Below are 27,382 nucleotides of genomic sequence, written 5' to 3' on the forward strand. Positions count from 1 at the left end.
CGAGGGCGCCCGCCGGCAGCATCCCTCCTCCTCCTTCTCCTCTTCCTCCTCCTCCTTCTCCCCCTCCCCCTCCGTCCCTCGCAGCCCCCTGGGTGCCGAGCGCGGGAGAGCCGGCGGCGCGGCTGCCCCCTTCCTCGCTTGCCTCCGTCCGTTTGGGTTTTTGGCAGTTTGCTTGTCCATTTGTCAGGGTTGTGTGGGACAGACCGCGACGAAGACGACGAGACGACAGATGGCTGGGACGCGGGGAATTTACAGGCGCCCCGGCGGGGCTGCGGCGAGGGGGCTGCCCCCGTCCCCCGCCCCTCACCGGAGCAACAGGTCTCTCTGCGGGCGCCCGTGCCCAATGTGTAGATGGGAGGGACTTTTGGTTTGCTTTACACGTGGGTTGCTTAAATCGACAGCGTCTTTTGCACCTTTTCCCCCGAACAGAAAGGAATCAGTTCGGTGATGTCAGACGACGACGCGGCTTGGTTGGGTCAGTGCTGGATTGGGACTGGAGAAGACGACTCCACGGACAGGCCAGTCCTGGCAGCAAAGCAGCTTATTCGATCACCATGCAGCACGGCAGGTGCTGGGAGAAGTACTTGAAGAGCTCCGGGGTGGCGCCGGGGCAGTTGGTCAGCTCCAGCTCCTCCAGCTCCTGCAGCTGCACCAGCCCCGAGAGGCCCGTGGTGGTCAGCAAGGGGCAACCTGCAGGCAGAAACCGCGGCGCTGTCAGCAGAGTTGGCCAGGGCCAGGGGTGCTCAGCACCCCCAGCACCCATCCCTGTGGAGCCTGGGCAGGAACGGGGGGCTTTTCCACCCTGGCGTCCAGCAGGAGCCCACTGGGAAGGGTTGCACCACCATGCCGAGGGGGCGATGCCACCGGGACCGGTGGCACAGGACATCCCAGTTCTGTCTTGAGCCTGTCCCAAGGGGTCTGTCCCTGTCCCCACGCACAGACTCGCCCTGTCCTCCCGCTTCCCCGCACAGGGATCACGGTGCCTAGGCCAAGGACAAAGCAGCGCACGGGTCTCACCGGCGAGAGACAAGAGCCGCAAACTTCCCATGCTCAGGAGATGCTTCAGGCCAAAGTCTTGCACCTAGGAAGGAAAAGGGGGTGAGATCCCTCGTCCCAGCACGGTGCCAAGCAGCCACGTGGCTCCCAGTGCCAGGCAGGCTCTTTGGCTGGCCCGGTGGGCTCATGTGGCCCATGCCAGGGGCTGCACAAAGCAGGTGGGGCAGGCCGCGCTGTGGGAAGGGAGCGCTCCTCTCCTGCGCCCCCCATGCCATTCAGCCAAGCAGGACATGTCTGTGGGCCCCCAGACACGGGCAGGATGAGTGCCCCAGGCCCTCCCACACCCCCCTGCCTACCTGGCAGCACCAGCGCAGGTACAGGCTCCGCAGGGACGACATGGTGGACAGGTAGCTGAGGCCAGTGTCGGTGATCCGCACACACCTGCCAGGGAAACCAGGGTATCAGGGCTGGCTGGCCACTGCCACCAAGCTGAGGGAGCGGGGTGCTGCTGCAACCCAGAGGGAGTTCAGCCGGGGAGGCTCTCCACAAAACAGGGACCTTCATCGAGGGGGTGGCGTGCTGCTGTGCCGGAGCACGGCCAGACGTTCAGCAGGAGAGAGGAATTGCCCCCAGCAGAACTTTACCCGCTCCGAGCCCTGCGGAGGGGCCCACATCCCGGGCTGGCTGTACACCAGCCCCATGGCCTGGAGAAGGAGCTGTGGAGTCCTGGATCAGGCTGCAGCCGTCTCACTGCACCAGTAGCCATTCCCACGGTGCCAGGGGACAAGACAAGACCCCGATCTCTGCCACGGCCCCACTCTCACCCCGACGTGACGCCTCACCTATCGAGCACCAGCTCCTCCAGCTTGTGCAGGTCGCAGGCGATGTACTCGAGGGCCATGTCCGTGATGCGAGGGCACCAGGACAGGTCGAGGCTGCGCAGCTTCCGTAGGTTTTCAGCCACCAGCTCCACACCGTCATCCGTCACCTTGGAGCAGCCCGAGAGGCTGAGGACACTCAGGTTGGGCAGGCTGTGCACCATGTTGACCACGCCGTGGTTGGTGATCTCCCAGCAGGAGTTGAGGCGGAGGGTGTGGGTGGTGTAGCCCTGCTTGGCGGTGAAGTAGGCCAGCGCCGTGTCCGTCACGTGGTAGGCCTGCAGGTTGAGCTCGGTGAGGTTGGGCAGGAGCTGGGAGATGGCCGCAATGGCATCGTCGGCCACGTTGATGCAGTCGCTGACGCTCAGCGCGGTGATGCGAGCATTGAGGCTAGACCACAGCCCGGCCTCCGTGAAGTCATTGCAGCCCGACAGCTCCAGCCGCACTACGCCCTGCATCTGCTCCAGCATCACCTGGCAAGAGGCTTACGGTCAGCACAGGCAGCACCTGCTCAGCCCCAGTCCTCCCGCAGAGCCTCCCGTGCCAGTGCCTCCGCTCTCCCACCACTGCCTTGCCAGCGAGGATTCAGCCAGACACCTTCACACCCCTGCTTGGCCCAATATGGCTCTGAATTAACTCCTATGTCCTCCTCAGACTCTTTCAACTGCCACCAGCCCTTTGCCCTTCCAGCCTTCTCCCACTCCCAATAGCTTATGGCCCCCTGTGCCCCCACGAGTGCTGGAGCCAGACTGCAGAGGTTCATCCTTTTCCACCTCCTCCCAGGGCCCTGTTCTGCCCCAGCTCCCAGCGCCTCTGGAGCTGTTCTTGAGCCGATAGCACATATCAGCATCAGCAGGGTGACAAGAGGGGGCATCCATGGAGGCCTGGGAGCCCCAGGGAGCAGCACCCGCTCTGCAGCACTGTGTGTCAGAAGGGCGGGAAGGATCAGTGCGTGTTCCCTGCTTGGGGAGGACCCAGCCCATGTTGCAGGGAAGAGCAGCCTCTCCAGAAAGGATCGCACAAGAGAGGTGGGAAGATGTCCTGCACACCACGGCACCCAAGAGAAGGGACACTCGGACTGAGAGCCAGGCCTGCCAGAGCTCCTGCAGTCAGTGGCTGAGAGCAAGGGCTCCCAGTACAACTGGGATCTGCAGGCACCTGCCTGCTTTTTCTCAAGGTCTGAAGCAAGGCTGGTAAAGAAGAAGAGAAGGTGGGCACGCGGGGTTAGCTACGGCAGTGCATCTGATGAGTGGCAACTCGTTGAACCAAAGAAACTTGATCATGCGTGATCAGGGGTTCACATGCTCCAACGAAACATGTCTTTCGCATCCGTTTCTGTTAAGAGTTCTCATTAACACAGGCGGTGGCCGTGTGTTCCCTGCCATGGCAAACGCTCCAGCCAGACTCGGCTGTGGCGGGACTGCCCCACGGAGGCTGCCAGTGCCTCCAGGCCCCGCACTGCTGGGGAGGGGGGCGGCATTGCCATGCTGGGCAGGCACCAGGGAGGAACAAGGGGGAGGCAGAACAATCCCCCCCACACACACACAGGGATCCTCCCCCAGGGATGGCTCCATCATCCCTCCTGACTAGAGATGTTTGAGCTGCTCTTGGATAGGACACGGGGCCGACAGCTGGGAAGGCTTGAAGCCGAGGAGAAGGCAATGGGGCAGGAGGGCGCTGCCGCTCGAGACGGTGCTCCTAGGGAGCGAGATGAGGATGGGAGCACTCCCAAGGGTGAGGGGTCTGTACTGGGCCCCAGCAGTGATGCCAGCTCCCATTAGGGTGATTTGTGGGGACTGTGGGTGACGGTGGTGTAGCTAGTCCAGCGGCTACTCCCTTCCCATGGCACAGACAGGCCGGCGCTGGGCGTATGCCCTGCCTGCCAGCGCTGAGGACACCTACCTCCAGCCCTGCATCTGTGATGGTTGACCTCTTAAGGCTCATGGACTTCACTCCCTTCTTAGAGAGGGGGTAGTTGTCGATGAACTCACAAATGTCCAGGTCAGAGACGCCCACGAGGCAGAAGCCGTCGAAGCCCCGGACGGCGAAGCCCTGGAGGCTGACGAACTCCTTCTCACCGCCGGGCAGGATGTTGTAGAGCTCTTTGGTGTGCAGGACAGGCGTGAGGCCCACCCAGAACTTGGGCTGATACAGGACTCTCCGCCACACCTTGCACACCTGTGCCAGCACACACTTCTCGCAGGCTGAAAAGTACCAGAACAGGCGGTTGAGGATCTTCTCGTCCACCGCCAGCTGCCTCTCCGAGAGCGAGCTGGGCAGCTGCTCCGGGGAGGGCTGCTCCTTGCCAGGGGAGGCCTCGCTCGAGTTCAGTCCCACCAGGGAGGCGCTGGGAGGGGATGACACCCCGGCCAGAGCGGCCAAGGACAGGGGCGATGCCAGGCTGGGTATGGGCAGGTCGCTGTGGTTGGCTAAGGCCGGGCTGAGGATGGCAGGCACGGAGGAAGGCTGGCACAGGCGGTTTTTCACGGCAGGGGTCCCTTTGGTGATGCTGGCAGAGCCGAGTCCGTTGGGCTGCGTGGGGATCTTTACCAGTCCATTGCGGGGCAAACATGGGGGCTTGGTGTCGCTGTTTCTCTGGTTCGACATCTTCCACGGGTCTCTCTGCAACACAGGGGTGGGGGGCTGCCATGGGCACCAGCTCCCTCACTGCCAAGGACCACAGAAGAGGGCCAGGAAAGGAGGCAGTCGCTAAGGGGGGACGTTGGGCCACTGGCAGGAGCTGGGGGGAACGGGGCACCTGACTCATCCCAACCAAAGGAGAGCAGAGATCCCCCCTGCCAGGCCAAGGGCAGTGTTGGGGGGGACAAAGGCAGTGCAGAGTTGCGAGAGGCCCAAACACTGCATGTGGCTGGTGCTGGACTCGGCACAGCCTAGGGAGAGAGCAGTGTCCTCTGTGGGGTTGCGTGGCCCTGGCACCTGCGGTGTCCTCGGATGTCCCCTGCAGGCACACTCATCTGTGAACCCCCCTTTTGGGTTTTGCATCACTTCATTGCAGGCACTTTGCAAAGTGCAATGCTGCCAGGATTGAGCCCATGGATCCACATGTCCCTCACCCACCTCCCTAAGATGGAAGCTGGAGCGACTCCGTGCAGCGTGTTTTGGGGCAGTGACGGAGGACAGAGGGACCCACCTCAGCTGCCCTGGGACGTGCCACCTCAGGAGCTCCCCCCCCCCCGATATTTCCCACATCAATCCTGGCCCCGCTCAGGAGGGGCAGATCCTAGGGTGACACACCGGAGGGTCTGCAGCACTCCGCAGAGCAAATCCAAGCAAAAAGAGCAAATCTGCACCATCCCAGCGGCAGTGGGGACCCCCCACAAAGGCCCAGAGGGCAGTACAAGACCATTCTGCTCCCCCAGCCAGTCCAGCCTAGGTGGGGAGGGAGAAATAAAAGCCTACATGAAGGATGGGAGGAGCAGGGAAGAAAGGAGGGAGGGAAGGAGAGATGGGCACCCTCACAGCAGGGTGCGTGGGAAGGGTTGGGTGGGCAGGGGAGAGGGAGAGGGAGAGGAAGAAAGGATGAGGCAGAGCTGGTTCAGGCAAGGAGAAGGGTGCCCACATGTGCCAGCAGAGTGATGGATGGCAGAGCCCGAACCGGCTGGGAGCTAAGTCTCCCAGGAGCCTGCGAGCCAGGCGGCACCGCAGCAAACCCCGTCAATAAATATTTCAGCTGCAGTGAGGCAGGCTTTCAAACAGCCCCGTTGCACCCCATGATGCATTATTAAACGCATTTCCCTCTATAAATACAGACGTGAATAATTGATGGGGTCTCGATCCTCTCCTGCCCAAACCGGTGCCTGTCCTGGGGCCCTGCTGGTGTCACGCCAAGCCCTCCCAGCACCCACAGCCTGTCTGCTCAGCGGCGCCTGCTCCGGTGGGCTGTGCCCTGCGAGCAGGCAGCTGGCAGAGGGCCACGTCCTGCACTGATGCCAGGCTCTACGATGCCAGCTGGCTCCTTGGGAAGTACTGATCACCCGGCAGGAGCGGCTCTGCCCCGCCAGCAAACCTGCGGCTGCTCAGCACAGCCCCAGCCCGGTGCAGGCAGGCGGCTGGCAGGAAGCACTCGACTGCCTGGGGAAAGCAGCTCTCACCAGCAAGGACCCTGCTCCCTGCTCGCTTAGGCAGGCCCTGAGGCCAGGTGCCACCCGGAGCCCCACTTCATCCCCTTTCACCTGCAGGCGATGGGGCTGAGATGAAGTGACAGTCTGTGGCAGGAGGCAGTGAAAGGACAGGGGGTCCGAGCAGCCTGGCTCAGCTCAGGGACTGGTGGGGAACAGAGACAACCTCCCCCAGCACCCAAGGGATGGAGGCTGTTCGGTGAGTAACCGCGTCTGGCTGGCACATCCATTCGGCGGTGGCTAATGGGACCTGAGGACACTCTCTGTTGCCAACTCCCCCTAGACCCAAGATAAAAGCCAGAAGTGAAGCAAGGCACGTATTTTAGCCGCTTGATGTGAGATGGAGACGGTAAGGCCCTGATGGAGAGGAGCCCAGCAGAAACAGAGGAGGTGCAGGGACATGGCTCTAGCTGTGTTTCTGGCTGGGAGCTGGCTTTCCTGCCCTGGATCCTCTCCCTGCCTGGGTCCTTGCTCCCAAGGAAAGTGTCCTTATTACATTGGTGACTAAGGGCATCATGGGACCAGCATTTTGACTGGTGAGCAAGGGACCTGGCACATGTGATAGTCATGATATGGTAATGATGGGCTTATGAGGATGATCCGTGGTCAGGGACAGTGCCCTGCGGAGCCTGCCTCCCAGGGCCAAGCCTCTGCATCCCTCCAGGGCTGTGCCTGGAAAGCAGAAATCAGGTGATCTCCCTTCCTGTCCACTGCCTGCCACATCTGACCACTGCTTTTACCCTCCCAGTGTTCAGTGCCACAGCCAACACTCCTGGATCAAGCAAGGAGGAGAGAAATGAGTTGAAATGAGCAGTGGAAGAGAACAAGAGTGGAGGCAGCTGAACTGTACAGTCCGTTCCATGACTATAAACATTGCAGTGTGCACACACATGTAGTGTATCCCAGGGACTCACCACCCAGCACACCAGGGATACAGGACTGGCCAATGGTAGTAAGGCAACCCACACCAAGCTCTGGCCTTCCTCCAGGTTTTTTGAGTAGTTTTCTGACCATTTAGTGAGCTGAACTGCCTCATTGGAGCCAGCAACTAGTGATGAGCAAGGGAGGAGGCAAAGCTGTGCAGAGAGCTGCCAAAGGAGATGAGAGAAGAGGAGAGAAGACGAGGGAAGCAGGACAACAGCAGCAGTGAGCTGATAAACCTGCTCACCTCTCCATGCTGCAAGCAGCACTGATATGGATGTGCTGGCAGACAACCCAGTGGCATAACATTGGTGGCATCAGCACTGTGAGACACTATCCTCCAGGGACGGGCCCATCCTCATGCAGACGCTCTGGCGCCTCTCGTCTCTCAGACCCAGCCTCTGCTGCCCATACTTACACTCCCTGCAGAGGATTTGGGGTTCTGATGCTTGGATGCGTTAAATTTGTTTGAAAGCAGGAGAAGAGGAGGGAAAAAAAGGAAGAAACTTGAAACCAGCAGCTCAGAGCTTGGCAACAATTAGGGAAGCAAACAGAACATGCACTGGGGTGTCTAATACAGCGATATAACACAAATCAAAATAGGTAATCACCACACAGCCTAGAAATCCTGTCGCTCCAGCACAGAGCCCATGGTGAGAGCAATTCACTATGCTGGCTGCCTACTGGGGAGAGACCAGGAGGTGGGAGAGGGGCAGCCCAGGGCCTCAAGACATGGGACAGCAAGCAAGGAGCATGGAGGTTTCTGGAGAGGACAGCTGCAGGAGGAGACAGATGCTAACAAGTCCTCAAGTTGAAGTTCAGCCAGTGGGAAGTTCTGGCAGCAGTCACATCCTGCTCAGACCTGGGTTCATCCTCAAGGCACGACTCAGAGGGATGACAGATTTTCACAGTCATGTATTGGAAAGCTAAGTCAGGTCCCCTGTCCTAGGCCGAAGCTTGGTGTCTGGCTCATAGAAAAACCATGAATGAGCTGGGAAGTCACTTCAAATAGAAACACAGCCAGAGATCTGGGGCTTTCTGGGCAAAGCCAGCCCCAAGTACCATCAGCAGGATGATGGGCAGGTAGGGAAACCGCTACATCCAGCCAGTCTGCAAGTACCTGGTCACATTTGTCCAGGGAAATGGGCAAATGGGGATTTGTGGTTCTCTTACCATCTTGAAAGGAGCAGGACACTGCCTGGGATGGGGGAGGATATCAGCCTGGGTAAAATGGTGAGGGACCACAGGCTACACTGGTATGTTGATCCAATCACTACTCTGTCTGCTGTCTCTGGAACAGGGAGTGGGAGGGGCAGTCAGCACTAGGATCTGCCCCCACTTCTGCAAGAAAGCCTCCATCTGCAATCTAGCACTACAGCAATCCTACAGGTTCCTATGGCTCATGGCCCAGGGGTGAATATGCAAGTACTGCATCTAACAGAGAACAGAGCTGTTGTGAGCTGGGATACTCAGAGCACACAAGTTCTCTGGTCCAGACTCTTCTTCTAACTCACTGGGGCAGTGGAGGAAAAGCAAGGGGTGAAGACCTCGTCCTAGAGATGTCAGTACAAAGCTCTGGGCTCTCAAGCCCCATTTTGATGCCTCATCCCTGCCTGTTCCCTGTGATGAGGAGAGCAGAGATCCAAATTCTTTCCTGTCCCTATCATTTCACTGTTTGCATATTGTGTGGCTGGACCAACCAGAACACCATTAGAAGGAATGTTCAACACTTTGTACAGCCATCCTTGCCCTTGGATCCCACAGGAAGGAGCCAGCTTTGGCAGCTCCTCATAGCAACCCTCCTCTGCTCTCTGCAGGCCACACCTCATGAGGTTAGGTGTCTGCCAGTAGTGGAGTGCCAGCTCCCAGTCCGCAGTGGGAGGAAACCTGACAAAAGCAAAGGGCAAAGTGTTTCAGTCTCCCAAATTCATTCCAGGGTACATACTTCACGGAAAATATCATTGCCAAAGAAATCACTCCATTCATAATGTTTCTCTCATCTAAAGTGACTGTCAATGGGGGTGGAGGTGGGGGTGGCTCTTGACTCAAGAAGTGTGTAGAAAGAAGAGGGTCAAAGAGCCTGTCACTACAAACATCACACGGTTAATGAAGATGCCAGGAAAAACAAGATGAAAGCCGCCAGGAAAACAGACTTGATCCAGACCGTTAGAGGGTTTTACTGACTCCATGTGGCAGTAAAGAGGGATGAGAGTTTCAAGAGACAGGCAGTAACATCAGCCACCCTGTTAGTGCCAGCTCTGTACTGGGTGTTTACTGGGGGGATCCCTGATGGCAACAAGTGAGATGCACTGGGACAGACCATTGTTCTGCTACAGCTGGTCTCGGCGGTTACCGGGACTCCGGACTGGCAGGGCTCGGGGACTGCTGAGGAATTCGGACGTGCTCGCCTGCCCGCGGGGGCTGGCGGGGTGGCCGCCGCGGGTCCACTCAGCACCGCGGACAGCGCTGGGGCCCCGTTCAGCACCGCGGACAGCGCCCAGGGGGCTTTCAGCACCACGGACAGCGCTGGGGCCCACTCAGCACCGCGGACAGCACCGGGGCCCCGTTCAGCACCGCGGACAGCGGCCCGGACCCGCTCAGCACCGCGGGCAGCACCCCGGGCCCGCACAGGACGGTGGACAGAGCCGGGGCCCGCTCAGCACCGCGGACAGCGGCCCGGGCCCGCTCAGCACCGCGGACAGCGCCGCCAGGCCGCAACGCCCAGGAGCCGGGCCGGGGCACTGGGCCTGCCCCGGGGCTGGGGCGCATCCTTGAGAGGCCCCGGAACGGCCTCGGGGCAGAACCACCCTGCACAAGCACCCCTGACGAATCACCCCGAGAGGTTCTACTATTGCCCCAGAAGCCCCCTGCGGGGTCTGCTACCACCCCACTGGCCTCCTACAGGGCCCTAATATTGCCTCGCTGGCCTCCTGTGAAGCCTGTCATTGCACTGCCAGGAACCAGGGCTGATGCAAAATTATGTCTGTAGAGCCACTGCTTCAGTGACACAGAGCTGCTAGGCAGCAAGCAGCCATTCCTCATGGTTTCCTGAACGCGCGCACACACACACGCAAACACAGAGACATGCATGGACAGACACACACATGCACACAATCACATGCCCCAGCAGGGCTCTAGAAGCTGGTGGGTGCACCTTATAAGAGCCTTTGCATTCAGTTGCACATTTGTATGCACATATACACACAAACACAGAGATATGCGCATGCACACATGCACACACACATACACACAAGGTTGCATCAGCTGAATTCATTAGCCTGTCTATTTTTACTAATGCAGCAAATCAAGTTGCTCTACAGGCAGGGAAATATGCCTGAGATGTAGTGCTGTGGCGGAGCACACAACCAAAGCTCTTGTCCAGCAGTCTCAAGGGTAACAGCTTCCCTGGACTCCTTCATCTGTATGCTACTGATCGAACTAGCAGCACTGCAACACAGGCACTTGCTTTGGGTACCGAGCCTGTCAGCCGAGGCATATTGTAGTAATAAAGATATCCCATTATAAGGAAGGAGATCGCCTTCCCCATGCAGTGCTCAATGGTGTGCAAGCTGCCTCCTGCTCTGATTGCATCAGGTCAGACCACTGCCTGTGCCATGTGTAGTCAGACTGGCATACGATTGCCAAGCTCTGAGGCATGGCTCACCCCTGAGCACTTGGACCACCCCAGCAATGCAGAGAAGCTGCAGAAGGCCCCAGAGGAGCAGCCTACTCCCCTGGACGTGGAGGGAGCAGTGGGTGCATTTAGGGGGAGAGAGGCTTCCTGTACACGTGTGTATGTGTGTGTGTACACGTGGATCAGCGCTCCTGGGCTCTACTCACACACATCAGGTGGGAGAGAGGCTTAGAGCACAGCTCCAAACTCAGCATCGCATATTCCCCTGCTGCACAAGCCTGTAATTTGTGATGGGAAAGAGCCTCCCCTCCCATCCAATCTGCTTGGCCCCAGTAGTCTGCCATTTGTGTGATGGGAGCTGGAAAACTCCTTCCTAAGATTATCCTAAGAGCTTCTTGGGAGATGAGGGATCAGAGCAGCTCTCCTGCTCCCCTGTTTTCTCCCCAGCTGCTTCAAAGGGCCCATCCCACCTTGCAGCAGACAAAGAGACTAAAGTGGGATGGGGCAAGGAAGAGACACAATTGATTTCAGGCCTTTTCCTATTGCCTGCAGTTCCCAGTGCTGCTCTGGACTGACTGGTGAATCTATTTCTGGGGCTCAGTCAGCCTAGAGTTGCTCCCCTGCAGCAAAACAGTTGGGGATAGGGGCTCCCCAGTACCATTCTCACCACCAGGCCACACAGCCTTCCTGGACAGCAGGCCCTGACAGAGCATGAGCCCCACAGCCAGAGCTATGTGGGGCATGTCCAGCCAACCCTGGCTGCTCTGCACCCAAGGAGCTGGGGAAAATGCTGATTTAGGTGAAAAGGGAAAACTCTGCTTAAGTCCCCACCAGCTGGGATTTCTGCTTAGCCTAAAGAGAGTCTGTGCCCAGAGGCACCAGGGAATCAGCCCCTGCCAGCCCTTAGTGCAGTAGAGAAATGGTAGAGCAGGGCCCCCAGAGCAAGGGAGAAGGGAGAGCTCCAGCACCCTAGGTCAAGGGAAGATAGAACTTCCCTGCAACAGGCAGTGAGGTCACCTCTGGCTGCTGTGAGCCATCCCCCAGCAGCAGTGTTTGTCACTTCTGCGTGAGCCCAGCCTGAGAGAGGAGGTGAGGCTGGCCATGCTCCATGTCAGTCTGTCCCCAGCCTCCAGGACTGGTGCCAGCTCAGGCCCACATCTGCCGGAGTAGCTATCAAAATGGTGATTTTGTCCCAGGAGGGGAGATAGGCCTGGTCAGACCTGGAGAGCTGAGCACAGCCTGCAAGCCTCTAACTGTGATTCACTGCTGCTGAAAGAAAAAGAGACCCAGATCTCACAGATGCAGTCCTCCCCGCCGTAGGCAGCCCCCTGGCCCCTGGCCCTCTCAGTCCTGGAAGAAGCCTCAGCATTAGGGGATCCCCCAACCAAGAGGAGCTTCTGGGATGGCCATAAGAGCAAACGGAGCTGTGCACAGACCCAGAAGAGAGCCAAACGCAATGTATTCATGGCTAACCTGCGATTGCATCCTGCAGCCTCCTCTGGGGGTACCAGCTCTCCCAGACCTCACTGTCTTGGGGAGAGCACTCATGTTTTGGTGTCTCTCAGCCAAGCTTTGCCCTGCTCCCTCCCCACCACAGCGAGACAAAAGGGAGCAGCTCCAGTCGTGCCAGCCTCCCCACGGTCTGACCTCCCCCTGCTGCAAGTGCAGCCACAGCACACGCAGACAGGGTGCAGCCAGGTCTCAGGTGCTGGTGTAGCAAGGCACATTACAGCCCCTCACCTTTGCCTGTCTCGCTCCAGGAACAGGAAAAAACAAATGGCATACCCACCCAGCAATCTGGGAGGAGAAAGGAGCCCTGAGGCTCTGTCTCATGTCTGTCTTGGACAGGTCAGTCACTACCGAGGGGAGGCAACAGTCCTGCTTTGACAAGACAAGGTGCCACCTCCCTGGACACACTTTCCCCTTGGAAAAGTCCCCTCAGGCCCCCTCATGCCGTACAGCCCTGTATCCCTTCCCAGCCAGACAGGTCTTCTGGGGAGTGGAGGGGTTTGTTGGACTCCATCCGGTCTCCCTCCAGTTGTGGCGAGAGTCTGACCCTAACCAGCTCCTCAGCCCTTCCCGCGGTGGCTCCCAAGCTCCCCACCTCCAGGATGCTGCTGTGCTCTCCAAGTATAGCTGGTGAATGGGGCTTCTAGGACGTCAGTGCAGCAGCACCAGCTTGCACTGCTCACATGCCTGGCCTGAGCCCCTCTCCTCGCCCAGTGTCTGAGAGGATCTAAGACACTGCCGGGGGCCTGAGAGCAGGGCTGGAGCCTCTGAAGGCCCTTGCTGAGGTCGGGCACTGTCAGCACAGAGCCAGGTGGGAAGGCCGTGGCCTGGCATCTCCCTCGTGCTCGGGCAGTCCCCGCCTCGCCGCGCCAGCAGCCGCCCCTCTCCTCTGTCACCCCGCAGGCACCTGCAGCCCAGGGCCATGGGGCTGGCCGGCAGAGCAAGGAATGGTCAGGGGGGTTCGGGCTCAGCTTGGGGACCAGGCCAAGGGCAAGATGGATAAAAGCTGGTATAGCACAGTGGGGCTGGAAAGGGTGAGTAGGAGCTGTCTTGGGCATGAACAAGAAGCACTAGGCAAGGAGGACACCAGGATGGGGAAGCAGCGTTCACACAGGGCTTCAGCTGTGGGACTCCTTGCTGCAGGATGTTGTGGTTGCTAAATGCTGACCCAGGTTTAAAAGGTGTTAGATGCATTCCTGGAAGGCAAATGCATTGGAAGTTATTAATACACAGAGACCTCTCTGGCTCGGCAGTACGTGAGCCACAGAGGGCTGGGGGCTGAGCAGCACCCGTGCGGGAGCAGCACAGGCCCTGCGCTGGCGCTCGTCTCTGGGCAGCTGCCGTTGGTGAGGACACTTGGTGCGTCCTGGCACGGCTGCTGGCTATGTCTCACCAGCTGGTTGCTTAAACTGCTCATGGGACAGCTTCTTTGTGACCGCTCAGGCTCTGTGGGGCAGCTCAACAGCTGCCCAGTTCTCCTGGGCAGAAGGAGACAGGTCTGGGCAAGGGTTACATCTCTATCAGGAAGAAATCCTGGCAAAACAGCTTCTTTCTTCCTGCTACCTTCCCGCAAACACTTCAACCACCTCCCGCTCCTCCACACCTCCCGCACACGGCGAGCCCCCGGCCGCCTGCGCCCCGGCCCTCGTGCTGGGTCGGCGGAGGATTCAATGGAGGTGGGATGCTGCCGAAGGGAGCCCGCTCCCCTGCTCCCCCACACTCCCTGTTCTGGCTGGCTGAGCGCTCCCAGCCCACGGCCCGCCCACGGCACCTCTCCCTGTGCCGCAGGCAGCCCCCGGCAGCCCCCTCCTCGCTCCTTGTGACTCCTCAGGTGCCAGGCCCCTGACACGGAGCCTCAGGGATGCACCCAGCATCAGTTCCCCTCCTCATGCCAGACACAGTGCTGCAGCCCCCACGGTGCCAGTAGGCCAGGGCTCGGCCTGCCCTGGTGCGTGCGGTGGTGCGGCATGGTGCAATCCCTTTTCCCCTCTCTGAGCCCTGCCGAAGGCCGCATGCTGCACACAGCAAGCAATGGTACACGACCCGCAGCTGGGGGAGCTGCCCTCAGCTGGGAGGAAGGGAAACTGAGGCACAGGCAGGGCAACATAGCTTTGCCAAGCAGCTGCCAGGACCCGAGCCAGGAATATTTTAAACCTCTGGAGCAGTAATGCTGCCACCAGCCCTGCAAACCGAAGCCAGTGGTGCTCCAAACTGGGGGCCCGGGGTTCCTGGGAGCCCTCGTGCATGTGCAGCTCTGCAGCCTGCCCCAGGGCCCGGCCTCCTCTTGCCAGGGCCGTTTCCATTCACATAAGAGGTGAGAAAGCACTGGAGCTCAGCAGAGATCTGCTGCCTTCTCCTTCCAGGCTGTCTCCAGGAGAAGCAAAGGGCCAGAGCCTGGCCACATCCCCCCAGCACGAGGAGCCAGGGGTGACCCCATCAGCGGGGCCGGGTGTCCCCCCCACACCACCGTGCCATGCCCCCCAGGCCCACACAAGGACCCCTTCCATCACTGCGCAGGGGATTTCGATGAGAAATGAGGTTCCTGAGCGCCAGGGAGAGACCCTGGCCTACTGCATCCCTGCTGCGATGGAGCCGCTGGCATGGAGAGAAAAACAGGCCCGGAGGATGGAAAAGGGATCGATGTGGGGGAAGCCAGCTCGGGGAAAAATAGATATCTATCTCATTAAAAATGGATGCTAAAGTGAGTCCTCCCCACTCCAAAGCCACCTCCCTCTCTCTTCCTGGTAGCTGGAGTGAAATCAGCACCGAGCTTCCCGAGGAGGGGAAATGCCAGTACAACACGACACAGCTCCCGCTCGCTCGGCGCCCGCCAAGCGCCGCTGCCACCCACTGCCGAGCGCCGTGGGGCTGCAGGGGGGACGCCATGGCTCCGAGCCCGGCAGCCCCCCGGCCAGCAGGGTATCAAGCAGCCCCTTCGGCAAGTGCATCCCCGAGGGCACCTGGTCACCGAGACTGTCACGCTCCAGCCTCTGCGACCCCAGGCACCAACACCCTTCACCACCACCGCTTCCACCACGCAGCGGGGCTGGGAGCCAGGGGACAGGGAATGGGGGACAGAGCAGGGATGTCGTGGCCAGCTGGGCCGTGGCAGGGCCAAGTGAGCCCCCATGGTGCTGCTGCACCCAGTTGTCCCACTGGCACTGTGCACCCACACATGGCTTTGGCCAAGCACTTTCTGGAGCCGCGGGGGTGAAGCCCCGGTGCCCACAGACACATTGTGCCTATGACCCCAGCAGAGGCTGCAGGGCCCCAACTGCAGCTCCCCAGCCTGGCAGCCCCCATGCCTCAGTTTCCCCCCGACCAAGAAGGAGCAGTCCCCAGGGCCTGGTCCGGCCTGCCTGGCCATGGCAGCTCTGCACCAGTGCATGGCCCCGCCAGCCCCCGCCGAGGAGCCGGAGCTTGCCCCACTACCCACTGGGATGCACCCCGCTGAGGCTGGCGGTCGGGGAGGCTGTGAGCCGTGGCTCCAGGCCAGAGATGGGGATGAGGACAGGTCCCCTCGGGACCGCTCTGCCATGTGCCACCTCCAGGCAGAAGAGACCCCAGCCAGGGTGCTGGGGTGCAGCCTTCACAGCCCTTGGGGTGCTGGGCTCCTTCCCCATCCCACCTGGCTGCCCCGGCCCCCCAGTACCGCTGGGACAGACATGGGGCTGGGGTGCTATGGGGCTGGCAGGGGTGTGGGCAGCAGCCCAGCCCCGCAGCGGTGCAGCCCCAGCCCCCAGCCTCCGCTCCGGCCCCGGGCCCCGCGCTGCTGCCGGCGCCGTCCGCGCCGGGTGCCTCCCCGCCGCCTCCCGGCCCCTCGGCGGCTGCCGCGGCGGGTGTCGAGGCCGGGGCGAGGACCCCCACCCCCCACCCCCCCCTCCGCCGCCCAGGCCGGGGGGCGCCGCACAAAAGGCGGCCGCGGGGCCGGCCGGAGGGGCCCGCGCGCAGCCCCGGCCCCCGCGGCGCCGCGGCCCGCGCCCCGCGGAGGGGCTCTCGGTGCTTCGGGCGCTGCGGCGCGGGCACGGGCACGGGCACGGGCACGGGCACGGGAACGGCTGCGGCGAGGCCCGAGCGGGGCGCCGCCGCCGGCAGCCGGCACCTGGCCCCGCCGCCGCCGCCGTTATATAACCGCAGCTCCATGATGCCGGGCTCCTCTGCGAGGGGGGATGTAGTTGCAGCCCGCTCGCCGCCTGCGGCCGCGGCCCGCGGGGGGACGGCTGGAGCGGGCATCAGCCCGGGGGCTTTGTGTCGCCAGGGATTTCCAGGGAGAAACAAGCGGGTCTTACCTCCGGCGCCGCTTCCCTAGCTCATGCCATGCCTTGCGCGGGCAGCCAGTCCTTTCATGTGCGGAGAAGCATCGGGAGGAGAGATAGGAAAGGGGGAGGAGAGGAGGAGGAAAAAATCCCAGCTGAAGGCGAAGGGAAAGGAGCGCCGCCGCGTCCGCCCAGCCGCCAGCGCCGCTCGGTCGGCCGCTGCCGGTCCCGCGGGCGGGCGCCCACCGCCGCTGAGCCCCCGCAGAACAAAAAGAGCGGAGCGGAGCGGAGGGGAGGCGCCGCGGCCGGGGCCGGGCCGGGCCAGCGGGGCCGGGGCCGGGGCCGGGGCAGTGCGGCGAGGCCGCGGCTCCGGCGGCCGCGCTGGGGGCCGCGGGAGCCCCCTCCTGCCCGCCCGGGGCTGCCTCCGGCGAGCAGGGGATGAAGGATGCGAGCTGGGCACACACACACGCACAGGCACACACACACACGTATGCACGCGCACACCCGCGCGCGCACGCACACGCACACGCACACACACACACATACACGGTGTCCGCACCAAAGCCCGTTAAAGGGACACGGCCGCCGCTGCGCCGCGGCCCGGGCCCGTCGAGGGGAGCGGAGTGCCAGAGGGGCCGGGCAGAGAGGTGGCCACCGGCCGGGTGCGGAGGCGGAAGGGGAGGTGGGGGGGGGTGGACGGATGGAAGGATAGATGGAGGGAAGGAAGGAGGACAGTCAACGGGCATGCAGCCCCCCAGCCGCGAGGCGCAGAGGGCACAAGCCCTCCTGGCACACGCCAGCTGCTGCTCTGGCACCCAGAGCTCCTCACACCCAGGGGTGCTGCTGGCACATCGGTCGGCCGCCTTCGCCAAGGGAAGGGAGCTGTGCCCAGGTGCCAGCCAGCTTCCCCCCATGAAGTCCTGGCTGGCAGCGGGACCCATGGCCAGGGGTTGCCCTGTCTGTGCCAGAACCCCCTGTGGGTCCTGGACCACCGCACCATTTCTTCCTCTCTTGCCCAGCTCAGCACCTCCTGCAAGGGCCCCAGCTCTACCAGCGCTCCCCAAACCAGAGGGAGCTGGTTAGCAGATGCTCTCAGCCCCTCTCCCTCTGCCCCCCCCCTTGCAGAGCCCCCCACGAGCCCACGGAGGCCGGCTCCCCCCAGCTGCCACCCAGCCGGCCGCAGGCCCTGGGGAGGCTGAGGTAACAGCTGGATCCGGCCGCCTCGCTCCCTGCTCCATTATTTATCAGGCAGTTCGGGTTTCACACTGGCAGCCTAGGGGGTGTTTTTGGGGGGAGGAGACAGGCCGGGCAGGCACAGCCTCAGGTCTCGGCCCCATGTGCCGCTACCGTGGACACTGCATCCCTGGGGACCTGCCTTGGCGCCAGCCCGGCGCTCAGGGCCGGACCCTCGTGGATGTCACCAGCGCTGCTCACTCCGAGGTCCACGCTGAGCGTGCGAGGATGCAGCCGGGTGGCGAGGGCTGGCGGGACACGGCACTCCGGCAGCAGGGAGCTCCCGGGCGGGATGTGGCAGTTGGAGGGGCTGCTTTGGCTCTCCGAGAGCAGCTCAGCAAAGCCACGTGTTGTGGCCACCTCCAAACGCGGCCTGATTCATCTGGCCCAGTGGGAAACCCTTGAGATGTGGCAGATGGCTCCGATGGAAGTCCTCCTTCAATGGGAGTGGGGACAAGGGACCAACAGCTGAGGAGCACCACAAGGGAGAAGAGCACAGAGCCCCATATCACAGGGAAAGAGGCTCCAGGTCTGTGTGCACTGGAACAGCCTCTGCTCTGGCCTCAGCTGAGCCAACAGAAATAGAAAAAGCCAAGAAACCTGAGGCCAAGGAAGCCCCCTGGGGCCGGGTTGTTCCAGGAGAGATGGCAGGATGTCCCCAGGGTGCCAGTGTAGCTCCCGGGACCCCATCAGCCACCACACTTTGGCAAGCAGCACGTCACGAGGGGCCAGCACAGCCCGAGGAGGTGCATCAGGGAACGGACACCGGCCCCCGCCAGTGCTCGGAGCGAAGCGCTCCGGGGTCTGCCCGTGTGAAGGCCAGGAAGCTGCGCCACTGGTCTCAGCGAGGGGGGCACTGAGCCCGAGGAAGCCAACGGAGCCACGTCCAAGATCAGCAGCGCCAGAGGAGCCAGGCAGGGCTGCTGCACCTCAGGGCATGGCTCTCCATGCCCTGCTCGCAAAGAGCGCAGCAGTCGCTGGCCCAGGTGTGGGGCAGGACTTGGGCCGGGCTGCAGCAGCTGTTGGCGTGGGGCCTCTGGGGACAGAGAGGACAGAGCTGCACTGCTGGGAGTGTCCCCAGGCACCCCGGCTCCGGTCCAGCACCAGGGAAGCAGGATGGGCTCCCGGTGAGCATGGCACCACTCTCCGTGCCGTCAGCATCACCCAGGATGGCACCCGGGCTCTGCACGCGCTGCTGCAACAGCGGGAGTGAGCCCCAGCCCCGCCAGATGCCCCAGCCGGGCACCTCGCTCTGACTGCCCCAGCCCTGACCATCCCAGCAGGCAGGAGCCCCCGTTACCAAAACGAGGATTTTCCTCCTCTGCCAAGGGGCAGGTCCTGGTGTGGCTGCTGTTCGCACCAAGCCCTGCTGATGCCAGGCTCCGGGATGGCTGCTGGGCTGTCCGATGCCTTGGGGACCCCCTGGTGCCAAGAAAGTTTGTAGCCACCAAGGACGTCCCTAAGTAGAGACAGGACAGTCCCTCTCATCCCAGGGCAAGGAAGAGATGGAGCTGGGTGCCCGTCCTGCCAGGGAGAGCCCTGCCGCAGGCCGCAGGGTGCCAGAAGCCCACGAGGTCCTGCTCAGTGGCAGCGAGCCGCGAGCTCTGTGCCCCCCTGCGCTGCCCGTTCCCGCAGGGACATCCCAGTCCTGCCTGCACTGGCTTCCCTGCCACAGCCTACCCGCACGCCCGAGGCGGAGGGCGGGCTGCGTCGGGGCGCCGGGCTGGGGGGCTGCCCGGAGCGGGGCCAGCCCGGCCGGCCGCACAGAGCGGGGCAAGCAGCTCCTCCGGCACCTCGTCTTCACGCAAACTGCCGGCGTCTCACCGGCCTTCGCTAGGGCTCCCGTCCCCGCGGCCACGTGCCTGGCGCGGGCAGAGCGGGAAGGGGCGCGCGCTGCGGCGAAGGCCTCCCTCCTCCTCCTCCTCCTGCCCCTGCTCCCGCTCCTGCCTGCTCCGGCGGCAGCGGCCGCGCGGGCTGGACCGCGGTGCCGAAGCCGGGCTGCAGTGCAGGCAGCGGCGTCGCCATGGCAACCGCCGTCGCCTAGCGATGGTTGTCTCCCGGTAACCACCGTCGCCTAGCGATGGCTGTCTCCCGGTAACCGCCGTCGCCTAGCGATGGGGTATTTTTCACAGCTCTGGACGAGGAGTTGGAAGTTATTTTTAGCCAGGCTGCAAATCAATAGGCAGCTCCGCTCGCCGCCCGCCGGGCAGGATGCCCACCCGCGCAGGGGCTGCCGCGGGGGGCGGGCTGGGGCCCTGGCGGCGAGGGCTGGAGCCGGCCTCCGCGCAGCCCCACGGCGGCTGGCACAGCCCCACCGGGCTCCTGGACGGGGCCCTGGAGCAGCCCAAGGTCCCTCTGCTGGAGCACCCCACTGGGACACTGCAGGGTTCAAACCAGGGGGAGCGAGGCTAGGCAGCTCCGGGCACCTCGGCTGGAAGCTGGCTCACGGCTCGGTCACTCTGGGCACCTGCTCCAGAGAGTGCCAGCCCAGGCATGGATCCTGCATGCAGCCCATCCCCGCCACGCACGCTTATGAAGCTGGGCAGCTCCAGCAGAGTGGGCAAGGGTAGGCCCTGGCTATGGGGATCCTTGTCTGGCCAGCTGGGACCCTCACCCAGCTGTGGGGACCCTCACTCAGCCATAGGGACCTTCACTAGCCATGGAGCTCCTCACCCAGCTGTAGAAACCCTCACTCAGCCATGGAGACCTTCACCAGCCATGGAGCTCCTCACCCAGCTGTAGAAACCCTCATCCAGCTGTGGAGACCCTCATTCAGCCATGGAGACCTTCACCAGCCATGGAACTCCTCACCCAGCTGTAGAAACCCTCATCCAGCTGTGGAGACCCTCACTCAGCCATGGAGACCTTCACCAGCCATGGAACTCCTCACCCAGCTGTAGAAACCCTCATCCAGCTGTGGAGACCCTCACTCAGCCATGGAGACCTTCACCAGCCACGGAGCTCCTCACCCAGCTGTAGAAACCCTCATCCAGCTGTGGAGACCCTCACTCAGCCATGGAGACCTTCACCAGCCATGGAACTCCTCACCCAGCTGTAGAAACCCTCATCCAGCTGTGGAGACCCTCACTCAGCCATGGAGACCTTCACCAGCCATGGAGCTCCTCACCCAGCTGTAGAAACCCTCATCCAGCTGTGGAGACCCTCACTCAGCCATGGAGACCTTCACCAGCCATGGAGCTCCTCACCCAGCTGTAGAAACCCTCATCCAGCTGTGGAGACCCTCACTCAGCCATGGAGACCTTCACCAGCCACGGAGCTCCTCACCCAGCTGTAGAAACCCTCACTCAGCTGTGGGGCTCCTCACCCAGCCATGGGGAGCCCCAGTCTGGTCACAAGGACCTTCCCCTGCCCCAGGGACCCTCATCCAGCCATGGGACCGCTCTCCCTGCTGGGGGAGGTCTGCCCCCCTCGGCAGCCCCAGGAGGCAGAAAGGCTGCAGAGGTTCTCTAGTGTCTGCTGGGGCTGCTGCAGGGGTGCCAGCCTGGGGGGTCGGGTGCTTGCGGGAGGGGGTCCTCGGAGGAGGGGGTGCAGCTATGTGGTGGCCAGTTGGGCTTTCGGGCTCCTCGTGAAGGGAGGCTCCGAGGCACTGGGTGCTGGGCGCTGGAAGCGGGGCAGGGGGAAGCGCCCCGGCCGCGGCCCTGTGCTCCTCGCCGCGGGGCCGCTGCTCAGGCGGGCTCGGGGCCCGCCAGCGAGGCTCGTTTGGGAGGTGAAGCGAGGCTCTCCGAGCTATTTTTTAAGCACGATGTGGGTGCCTGACGCAGCCTGAGCCCCCGCAGGCGCCCTCGCCTCGGCAGGAGGCCTCCCCACGCAGCGGCGGCGGTGGTGGCAGGGCCGGGGAGCCAAGGCGCGTGCCTCCTCCGGCGCAGCGGGGCCGGGAGGAGCGGGGACCCGCAGGGGCGGCCGGCCGCTTCCCTCGGAGACCCCGCGGGAGCTCCGCGCCTCGGCCGCTCAGCGAGCCCACCCGGGCCGGAGGCCCCGAGCATCCCCACGCTGCCCGGGCGAGAGGGAGCCCCCCGAGCATCCGCAGCCCGCCCGTGCTCGGCGGGGGCCCAGGCGTCCGGAGGGGACAGCCCGGCGGGCCGCGGTCACCAGAGGGCACTGCAAGCCACGGCGGAGCCGGGCGGCGGGACCGGGCTCCCCGCTGCCCCCGAAGCGCCCCGGCGGGCGCCCGCCCCGCGCCGGCTCCGGAGCCGCGGGAAGGGTGACGCGGTGACGGGCGAGGCCCGGACCCGACAGTGCCGCGGCCGCGCCGCCCGCGGCCCCCGTGGGCATCCGACCGCCCCGCCGCGGTCGGGGAAACCGAGGCGGGCAGCAAAGCCCGATCGAGCCAGGGCAGGGCAGAGGCGGCACCAGGCCCCGCTTTCCCCCCCGCGCCGTCTGCGCCCAGCGAGCCGCTCGGCACCCCGCGGATCGCCGCCGGCCGGGCGGGCGGGGGGCGCGGGGCCGCCGCTGCCCCTTCCTTCCTGGTCGCCCCCTCGTCACCGCTGGAGGTTTTGTCAGGCTGCCGAGGAGGTTCTGCACTTGGCGGCCCGTTAAGGTGGAGCGGGGCATTTCGCATGGGCGCCGCGGTCAGGCCCCTGAGCCGGGGGGCCCGGGCTGCGCGATGCCCCCGCCGCCGCTGCCGCCCACCGCGCGCCAGCCCGGCGTGCAGAGGCGCCCACTTTTCTTTCCTTCGCCGAATTCGTTTCCAGGCGGATCAGCGAGCGGATCGGACCCGCTGGGGCGCAGCAGGGATGCCTGCGAGGAGACGGGATTCGCGCAGCAGCCCACTCCAGCCACAGCCCGCCGCACTCCCCGCGCTGGCTCGGACCGTGGCCGCCGGAGCATCCCGCCAGCCTCAGGCACCCGCGGGTCCCGCCGCGGCCGTCCCTCCGCGCGGGCCCCGCTCCTCGGCCCAGTCCTGCACCCCTGGAAGCGCCGGGGACCAAGGCGCTGCCGCGAGTGTCCGGCGGCGTCGAAACCGCCCCGCGCCGTGCGCGCCCGGGCTCAGACGTGGCGGCGGCAGGCGGCTCCCAGGCACTGCGGCCGCCGGCACCCACGCAGCCACCCCAGAGGTGCCCTGCACGCTGGTGCAGCCCATCCCCGGGGCAGGCCCGCGGCCGCTCCACCTTAAACCGGACTCGGACCAGGGCTCCAGTACGCGCCAGGGCCCTCATTTTCCATGGATTCCAGCAGATTGACTTCTTTCAGTGTCATTTCATGGCCGGAGGGCTCTGAATCCCACTTTCCCTCCGCCCTGGCTGCCCCAGCCCCCTCCCCGTCCCCTCCTTTCTCGCTTTCTTTCCGCCGTCCAAATTTACAATCCCTCATTTCCATTCTGCTCCACCCTCTCGCCGGGGACTTTGTTCCCTCGCCTGTATCATTGCATCGCAATTGTTCGCTGTTTATTTCAAACATTTTGGCGGGCTGTCACTCGACAGAAACTTAATTAATTGCAGGGTTTGTGGTCCTGGCACAATAGTGTCTGAAGGGGAAAAAAAAATAAAATAATTAGGAGCAGCTCTGGGAAGGAGGGGCAGGCGGGGGCACTTCTGCTCTCGGGATGAGCTGGCTCGCGGCAGCAGCGTGGCGCAAGGGTTCCCCGGCCCAAACCTGCCGCCTCGGCACGGGCCGGAGGGAGATCCGCTGCCTCCAGCACCAAGCGGCCCACGAGGTGCCATGGCGGAGCGCTGGGTGCTCGCCAGCGCTGACAAACGGTGGAAATCGTGCTGGTGCTGCATCCGCATGTGCCCTGGACGCGCAGCCTTGGCATTTATCCTTTTGCGGAGATGAGGACGGAGCAGGAGCAGCAGGGCCGTAGGCGCCAGCCGCGTTAAGGGCTCTCTGGCAGAGGGCATCGGTACCTAGTGCGCCAGGCTGGCCCTTTCCAGGAGGCTCCGGCTTCCGGGATTAAAAAACGCTCCCCACGTGGGTGGGTGTGCACAGCCTGCTGTGCTGGCACCCACGGGTGGCCTGGAGCGCATGCAGCCCTGGCGTGTGCATAGCCACGCGCACCCAGGCTGCCTGCACCCCAGGGTGCCCGGAAGCCTGCGGTCCCTGCACCCCAGGGATACCCAAAGCCCCGCGGTCCCTGCACGCTGGGGTGCCCGGAGCCCCGCGGTCCTTGCACCCCGGGGTGCCCGGAGCCCCGCGGTCCCTGCACCCCGGGGATACCCGGAGCCCCACGGTCCCTGCACGCCGGGGTGCCCGGAGCCCCGCGGTCCCTGCACCCCGAGGTGCCCGGGGCCGGCTGCCCCAGCCTGCCGCCGGCCCGGCAGTCGGGGCTCGCTGTGCCCCGGCAGCGGCGGGCGCTGGGCACCGCGCGGGGCCAGGCCGGGCCGGGGGCGCGCAGGGCCGCGGGGCCGCGCCCGGCCCCGCCCCCCCGCGCCGCCCGGGGCGCGCCGGCCCCGCCCCGCCGCCGCGCGGCGCCGCCATTGGCCCGAAGTTCCGGGGCGCGGCGCGGATTGGCCGGCCGGGCCCGGCCCCGGGGCGGCGGCGGCGGCGGGGCCGGTGCGCGGCGCCGCGCGGGCTGCGGGCATGGCCGGGGCCGCCGCCGCCGCCCCCCGCGCCCCCGGGCGCCGCCGCCGCCGCCGCCGCGGGGCGCCCGGGCCGCTCCGCGCCGCCGCCTGAGCGCCCGGTGCGGCGGGAGGCAGCGGAGCGGAGCGGCGGCGATGTGGGCGCTGTGGGCGCTGTGCCTGGCCGGGCTGGGCGCGGCGCTCGGCACCTACTCGGCGGATCAGTGCAGCTGGAGGGGCAGGTAGGCGCCGCGGGGCCCCCGGTCCCCTCCCGTCCCGCCGGCAGGTGCGTGTGCCCGTCCCGCGGCCCTTCCCCCGCCGCCCATCACCCTGCCGCGGCTGCGGAGCTCGCCCGGCCGTGCACGGCCCCGGCGGCCCCGAGGGGCGGCTGCCCCGAGCCCCGCTTCACCCTGCTGCCTGCGCCGGGGAGCCCCAGCCGCAGCCCCCGCGGCCCTGCCTCAGGCCTCTGGAGCGCCGGGAGCGGGGCCCTGCGGCTGCGAGGGGGCCCGGAGCGGCCCGCCCGGCCCCGCAGCCGGGGCAGCGCCGGGGGGAGCCGCCGGGCCCCGCGACAACGGGCCGCGGCGGCGGCGCCGGCCCGCACAAAGCCGGCGGCCGCCGCCCCCTCGAGCGACCGGCGGGACAGGCGGGGGCGGCGCTGCCCTCGCCGCGGCGAGGCCGAGCGGGAACGGGCCAGCCCGGCGCTGCGAAAGCCTCCGGCCCCGGGGCTGCTCTGGCCGGCCGCCCTCGAGGCTTCCCTTAGTGGTGCCAAGGGAGGGCGCGGGGGAGCGGGAGCTGCGCTGGGTGCGGAGGAGAGCTGGGCAAGCTGCCGGGAAGGAGCCCCAGCCCCAGAGGCACCGGCCTCCCCCCAAACCTTGAGATTGTACCCCAAAACCGCGAGATCGTACCCCAAATCTGAGGAGCGCATTGAGAGCTGCATCCTTTTCCTCTGAGCTGCCGCCTGCCTCCCTCGGACGCCCCCGAGTCCCTGGGCTGCGTCCGGGCTGGTGGGGACCCCTCCGAGCTGGACAGGTTGTGACCGCGGTGGGGGCGAAATGCCCATGGGCAGCGTTGGCAGCAGGGGAGCTGCGGGGCCGAGCGGGGAGCCCCAAGCAAAGGCCCCCACGCAGGATCCCGGCGGCAGGCGCTCCGCGCAGTGCCCGGGCGGGCGACGTGCCCCGCGGCGCCCCGGGCTGACGCGGCCTCCTCGTCCCCCGCAGCGGCCTGTCGCAGGAGGCGGGCAGCGTGGAGCAGCTCTCCCTGCACTGCGCCGAGGGCTCGCTGGAATGGCTCTACCCCACCGGCGCGCTGCGCCTCAGCCTCTCGCCCCGGCTGCCCACGGCGGCCGCCGGCCAAGGCGGCAGCCCCAGGCACGTCACCGCCTGCATCAAGCCCTCCAGCACCTTCCGGGGGGCGCAGATCTACCTGGAGAGGGACGGCGTCCTGGAGCTGCTGCTGGCCGAGGCGGACGCCTCGCTGCGGCGCCGCGTGCGCTGCTTCAGCTGGCTGCCCCGCGAGAAGGTGGCCCTTTTCCTGCAGTCCACGCCGCACCGCGACATCAGCCGCCGCATCGCCGCTTTCCGCTACGAGCTGCGGGGCGACTGGCGCGCTCGCCTCGCCCTGCCCTCCAGCAGCCCCGGCGGCGAAGGTGAGCGCCCGGCCGCGGTGCGGAGCCAGGGCCGCGTCGGCGGCAAACGGGCAAACCGCAGAGCAGCGGGTGCCGCGCCGGTGCCTGCCGCCGGCCCTCTGCCTGTGCAGGGTGTCCCGGCAGGTCGGGCGGTGGGATGGGGCGCCCTTCCTCGGCCGCTCGCCCTACCGGGGCTGGGTGCTGCGGCCTGGCGGGGCCGTGCCCGGCCCCGGGCGGGCTGGGGCTGGGGCGCTGCCCTCGCTGTGGGGCGCCGGGGCTCGCAGCGCCGTCACCCCGCTCTGCTTGGCCTTTGCAGGGGCGTGCCGGCCATGCAACGACACCGAGATCCTGATGGCCATTTGCACTAGTGACTTTGGTGAGTCCAGCCGCCTTGGAGGCCCCTTCTCCATCTCCAGCGGCCCTGGGGGTGGGGGGAGCCTCCTGGGGCGCGAGGGAGGGAGCTCAGGCCGGGAGCTGGGCGCTGGGGCGGGGCGGGTGGCCGAGCCCCGCGGGCATCGCCGGTTTGGCCTTTCTTGCCGGAAAACGGGCAAACGCCTCCTTGGCCTCGGTTGAAGCCCGCGCGCCTCCACCCACAGTGGTCCGCGGCAGCATCCGGAGCGTCGCCAACGACGCCGAGCTGCAGGAGTCGGTCATCGGCGTGAGCGCCGCGCGGGTCCACCGGCAGAAGTTCCCGCTGTTCCAGCCCGTGGGCAAGTCGGGCAGGTCGGCGGGCAGCATCCGCACGCCGCTGCGCTGCGGCGTCAAGCCGGGGCCCGGCACCTTCCTCTTCGCGGGGTGGCTGCACTTCGGCGAGGCCTGGCTCAGCTGCGCCCCCCGCTACAAGGACTTCCAGCGCATCTACGCAGGCGCGCGGCAGGCGCGCCTCAACCCCTGCGAGTTCCCCGAGGAGTGAGCGGCGGGGCGGCCGGCGAGCGGGGCCGGGCGTGGGAGGGGGCCGCCCTGCGGAAACCTTGTCCCGAGGGAGAGGGTTTTCCCAGGGCCCCGCGCCGCCCCGAGGGCCGGCGGAGCGGGCCGGCGCCCGGGGAGCGGGCCGGGAAGGTGGCCGGGGCCGGGAGGTGGATTTGCGACGTCGTCGGAGGGTGGACGGGGAGAGCGGCAGCGGGCTCGCGCCCGCCCGGGAAGCGGGGGCAGCCCTGGCTGAGGGGGAGGACGAGGACGAGGATGAGGAGGACGGGGAGCGAGGCCGAAGGAGCGAGAGGGGGAAGGCGAGGAGCGGAGGGGGGCCGGCGCGTGGGGGCGGCAGCCGAGTGGGGCCGGTGGCACGGCCCGCGGGGAAGGCGCAGCCCCGAGGGAGGGCTGAGGCCACCCGGGTGCCGCTCGCTGCCCGGGGTACCGTGGGGGCATCGTATGTGCACTACAGTTATAACGATACCAAATTTGTGACTTGCTTTTTCTTCTGTTTTGTTTTTCTCATAAATAAGCTGTATTTGTAAGGCCTGTGTCCTTTTTTTTTTTTTTTTTTTTTTTTTTTTTTTTAATTTTGGAATAAAAGAAAAGGAAGAAACGAACACCAAGCAGGGTGTTCACCGTGCCCCGCGGCCGGGCCGCCGCCTCTCGTGGCCGTTCCCGCGGGACCGGCGCATGGTCCCGCTCCCCTCCGCATGGTGCCGAGGGCGTTTTTCCGTGGGTTAAAATAAATCACTGTATTTGCCTCTT

At 65.1% G+C, this 27,382-nt stretch overlaps 2 protein-coding genes across 2 annotated transcripts; one reads left to right on the forward strand and one right to left on the reverse strand.

The window, feature by feature from the left end:
- Nucleotides 1–457: 457 nt before the first annotated feature.
- On the reverse strand, nt 458–4,505 carry FBXL16 (F-box and leucine rich repeat protein 16). The gene is made up of 5 exons (XM_062588498.1): nt 3,777–4,505; nt 1,839–2,347; nt 1,353–1,437; nt 1,018–1,081; nt 458–690 (listed from the first exon to the last, which is right to left on the reverse strand). Exons 1-5 carry the CDS (start codon nt 4,479–4,481, stop codon nt 542–544), a joined length of 1,512 nt encoding a protein of 503 aa, XP_062444482.1. The 5' UTR covers nt 4,482–4,505; the 3' UTR covers nt 458–541.
- Nucleotides 4,506–24,181: 19,676 nt separating this feature from the next.
- Nucleotides 24,182–27,382, forward strand: METRN (meteorin, glial cell differentiation regulator). Its single transcript, XM_062588737.1, has 4 exons — nt 24,182–24,323; nt 25,299–25,726; nt 26,022–26,081; nt 26,302–27,382. The coding sequence occupies exons 1-4, from the start codon at nt 24,238–24,240 to the stop codon at nt 26,616–26,618; spliced, it is 891 nt and encodes a 296-aa protein (XP_062444721.1). The 5' UTR covers nt 24,182–24,237; the 3' UTR covers nt 26,619–27,382.

The sequence above is a fragment of the Rhea pennata genome, chromosome 15 (assembly GCF_028389875.1).
Source record: "Rhea pennata isolate bPtePen1 chromosome 15, bPtePen1.pri, whole genome shotgun sequence".
Classification (NCBI taxonomy): Eukaryota; Metazoa; Chordata; class Aves; order Rheiformes; family Rheidae; genus Rhea; species Rhea pennata.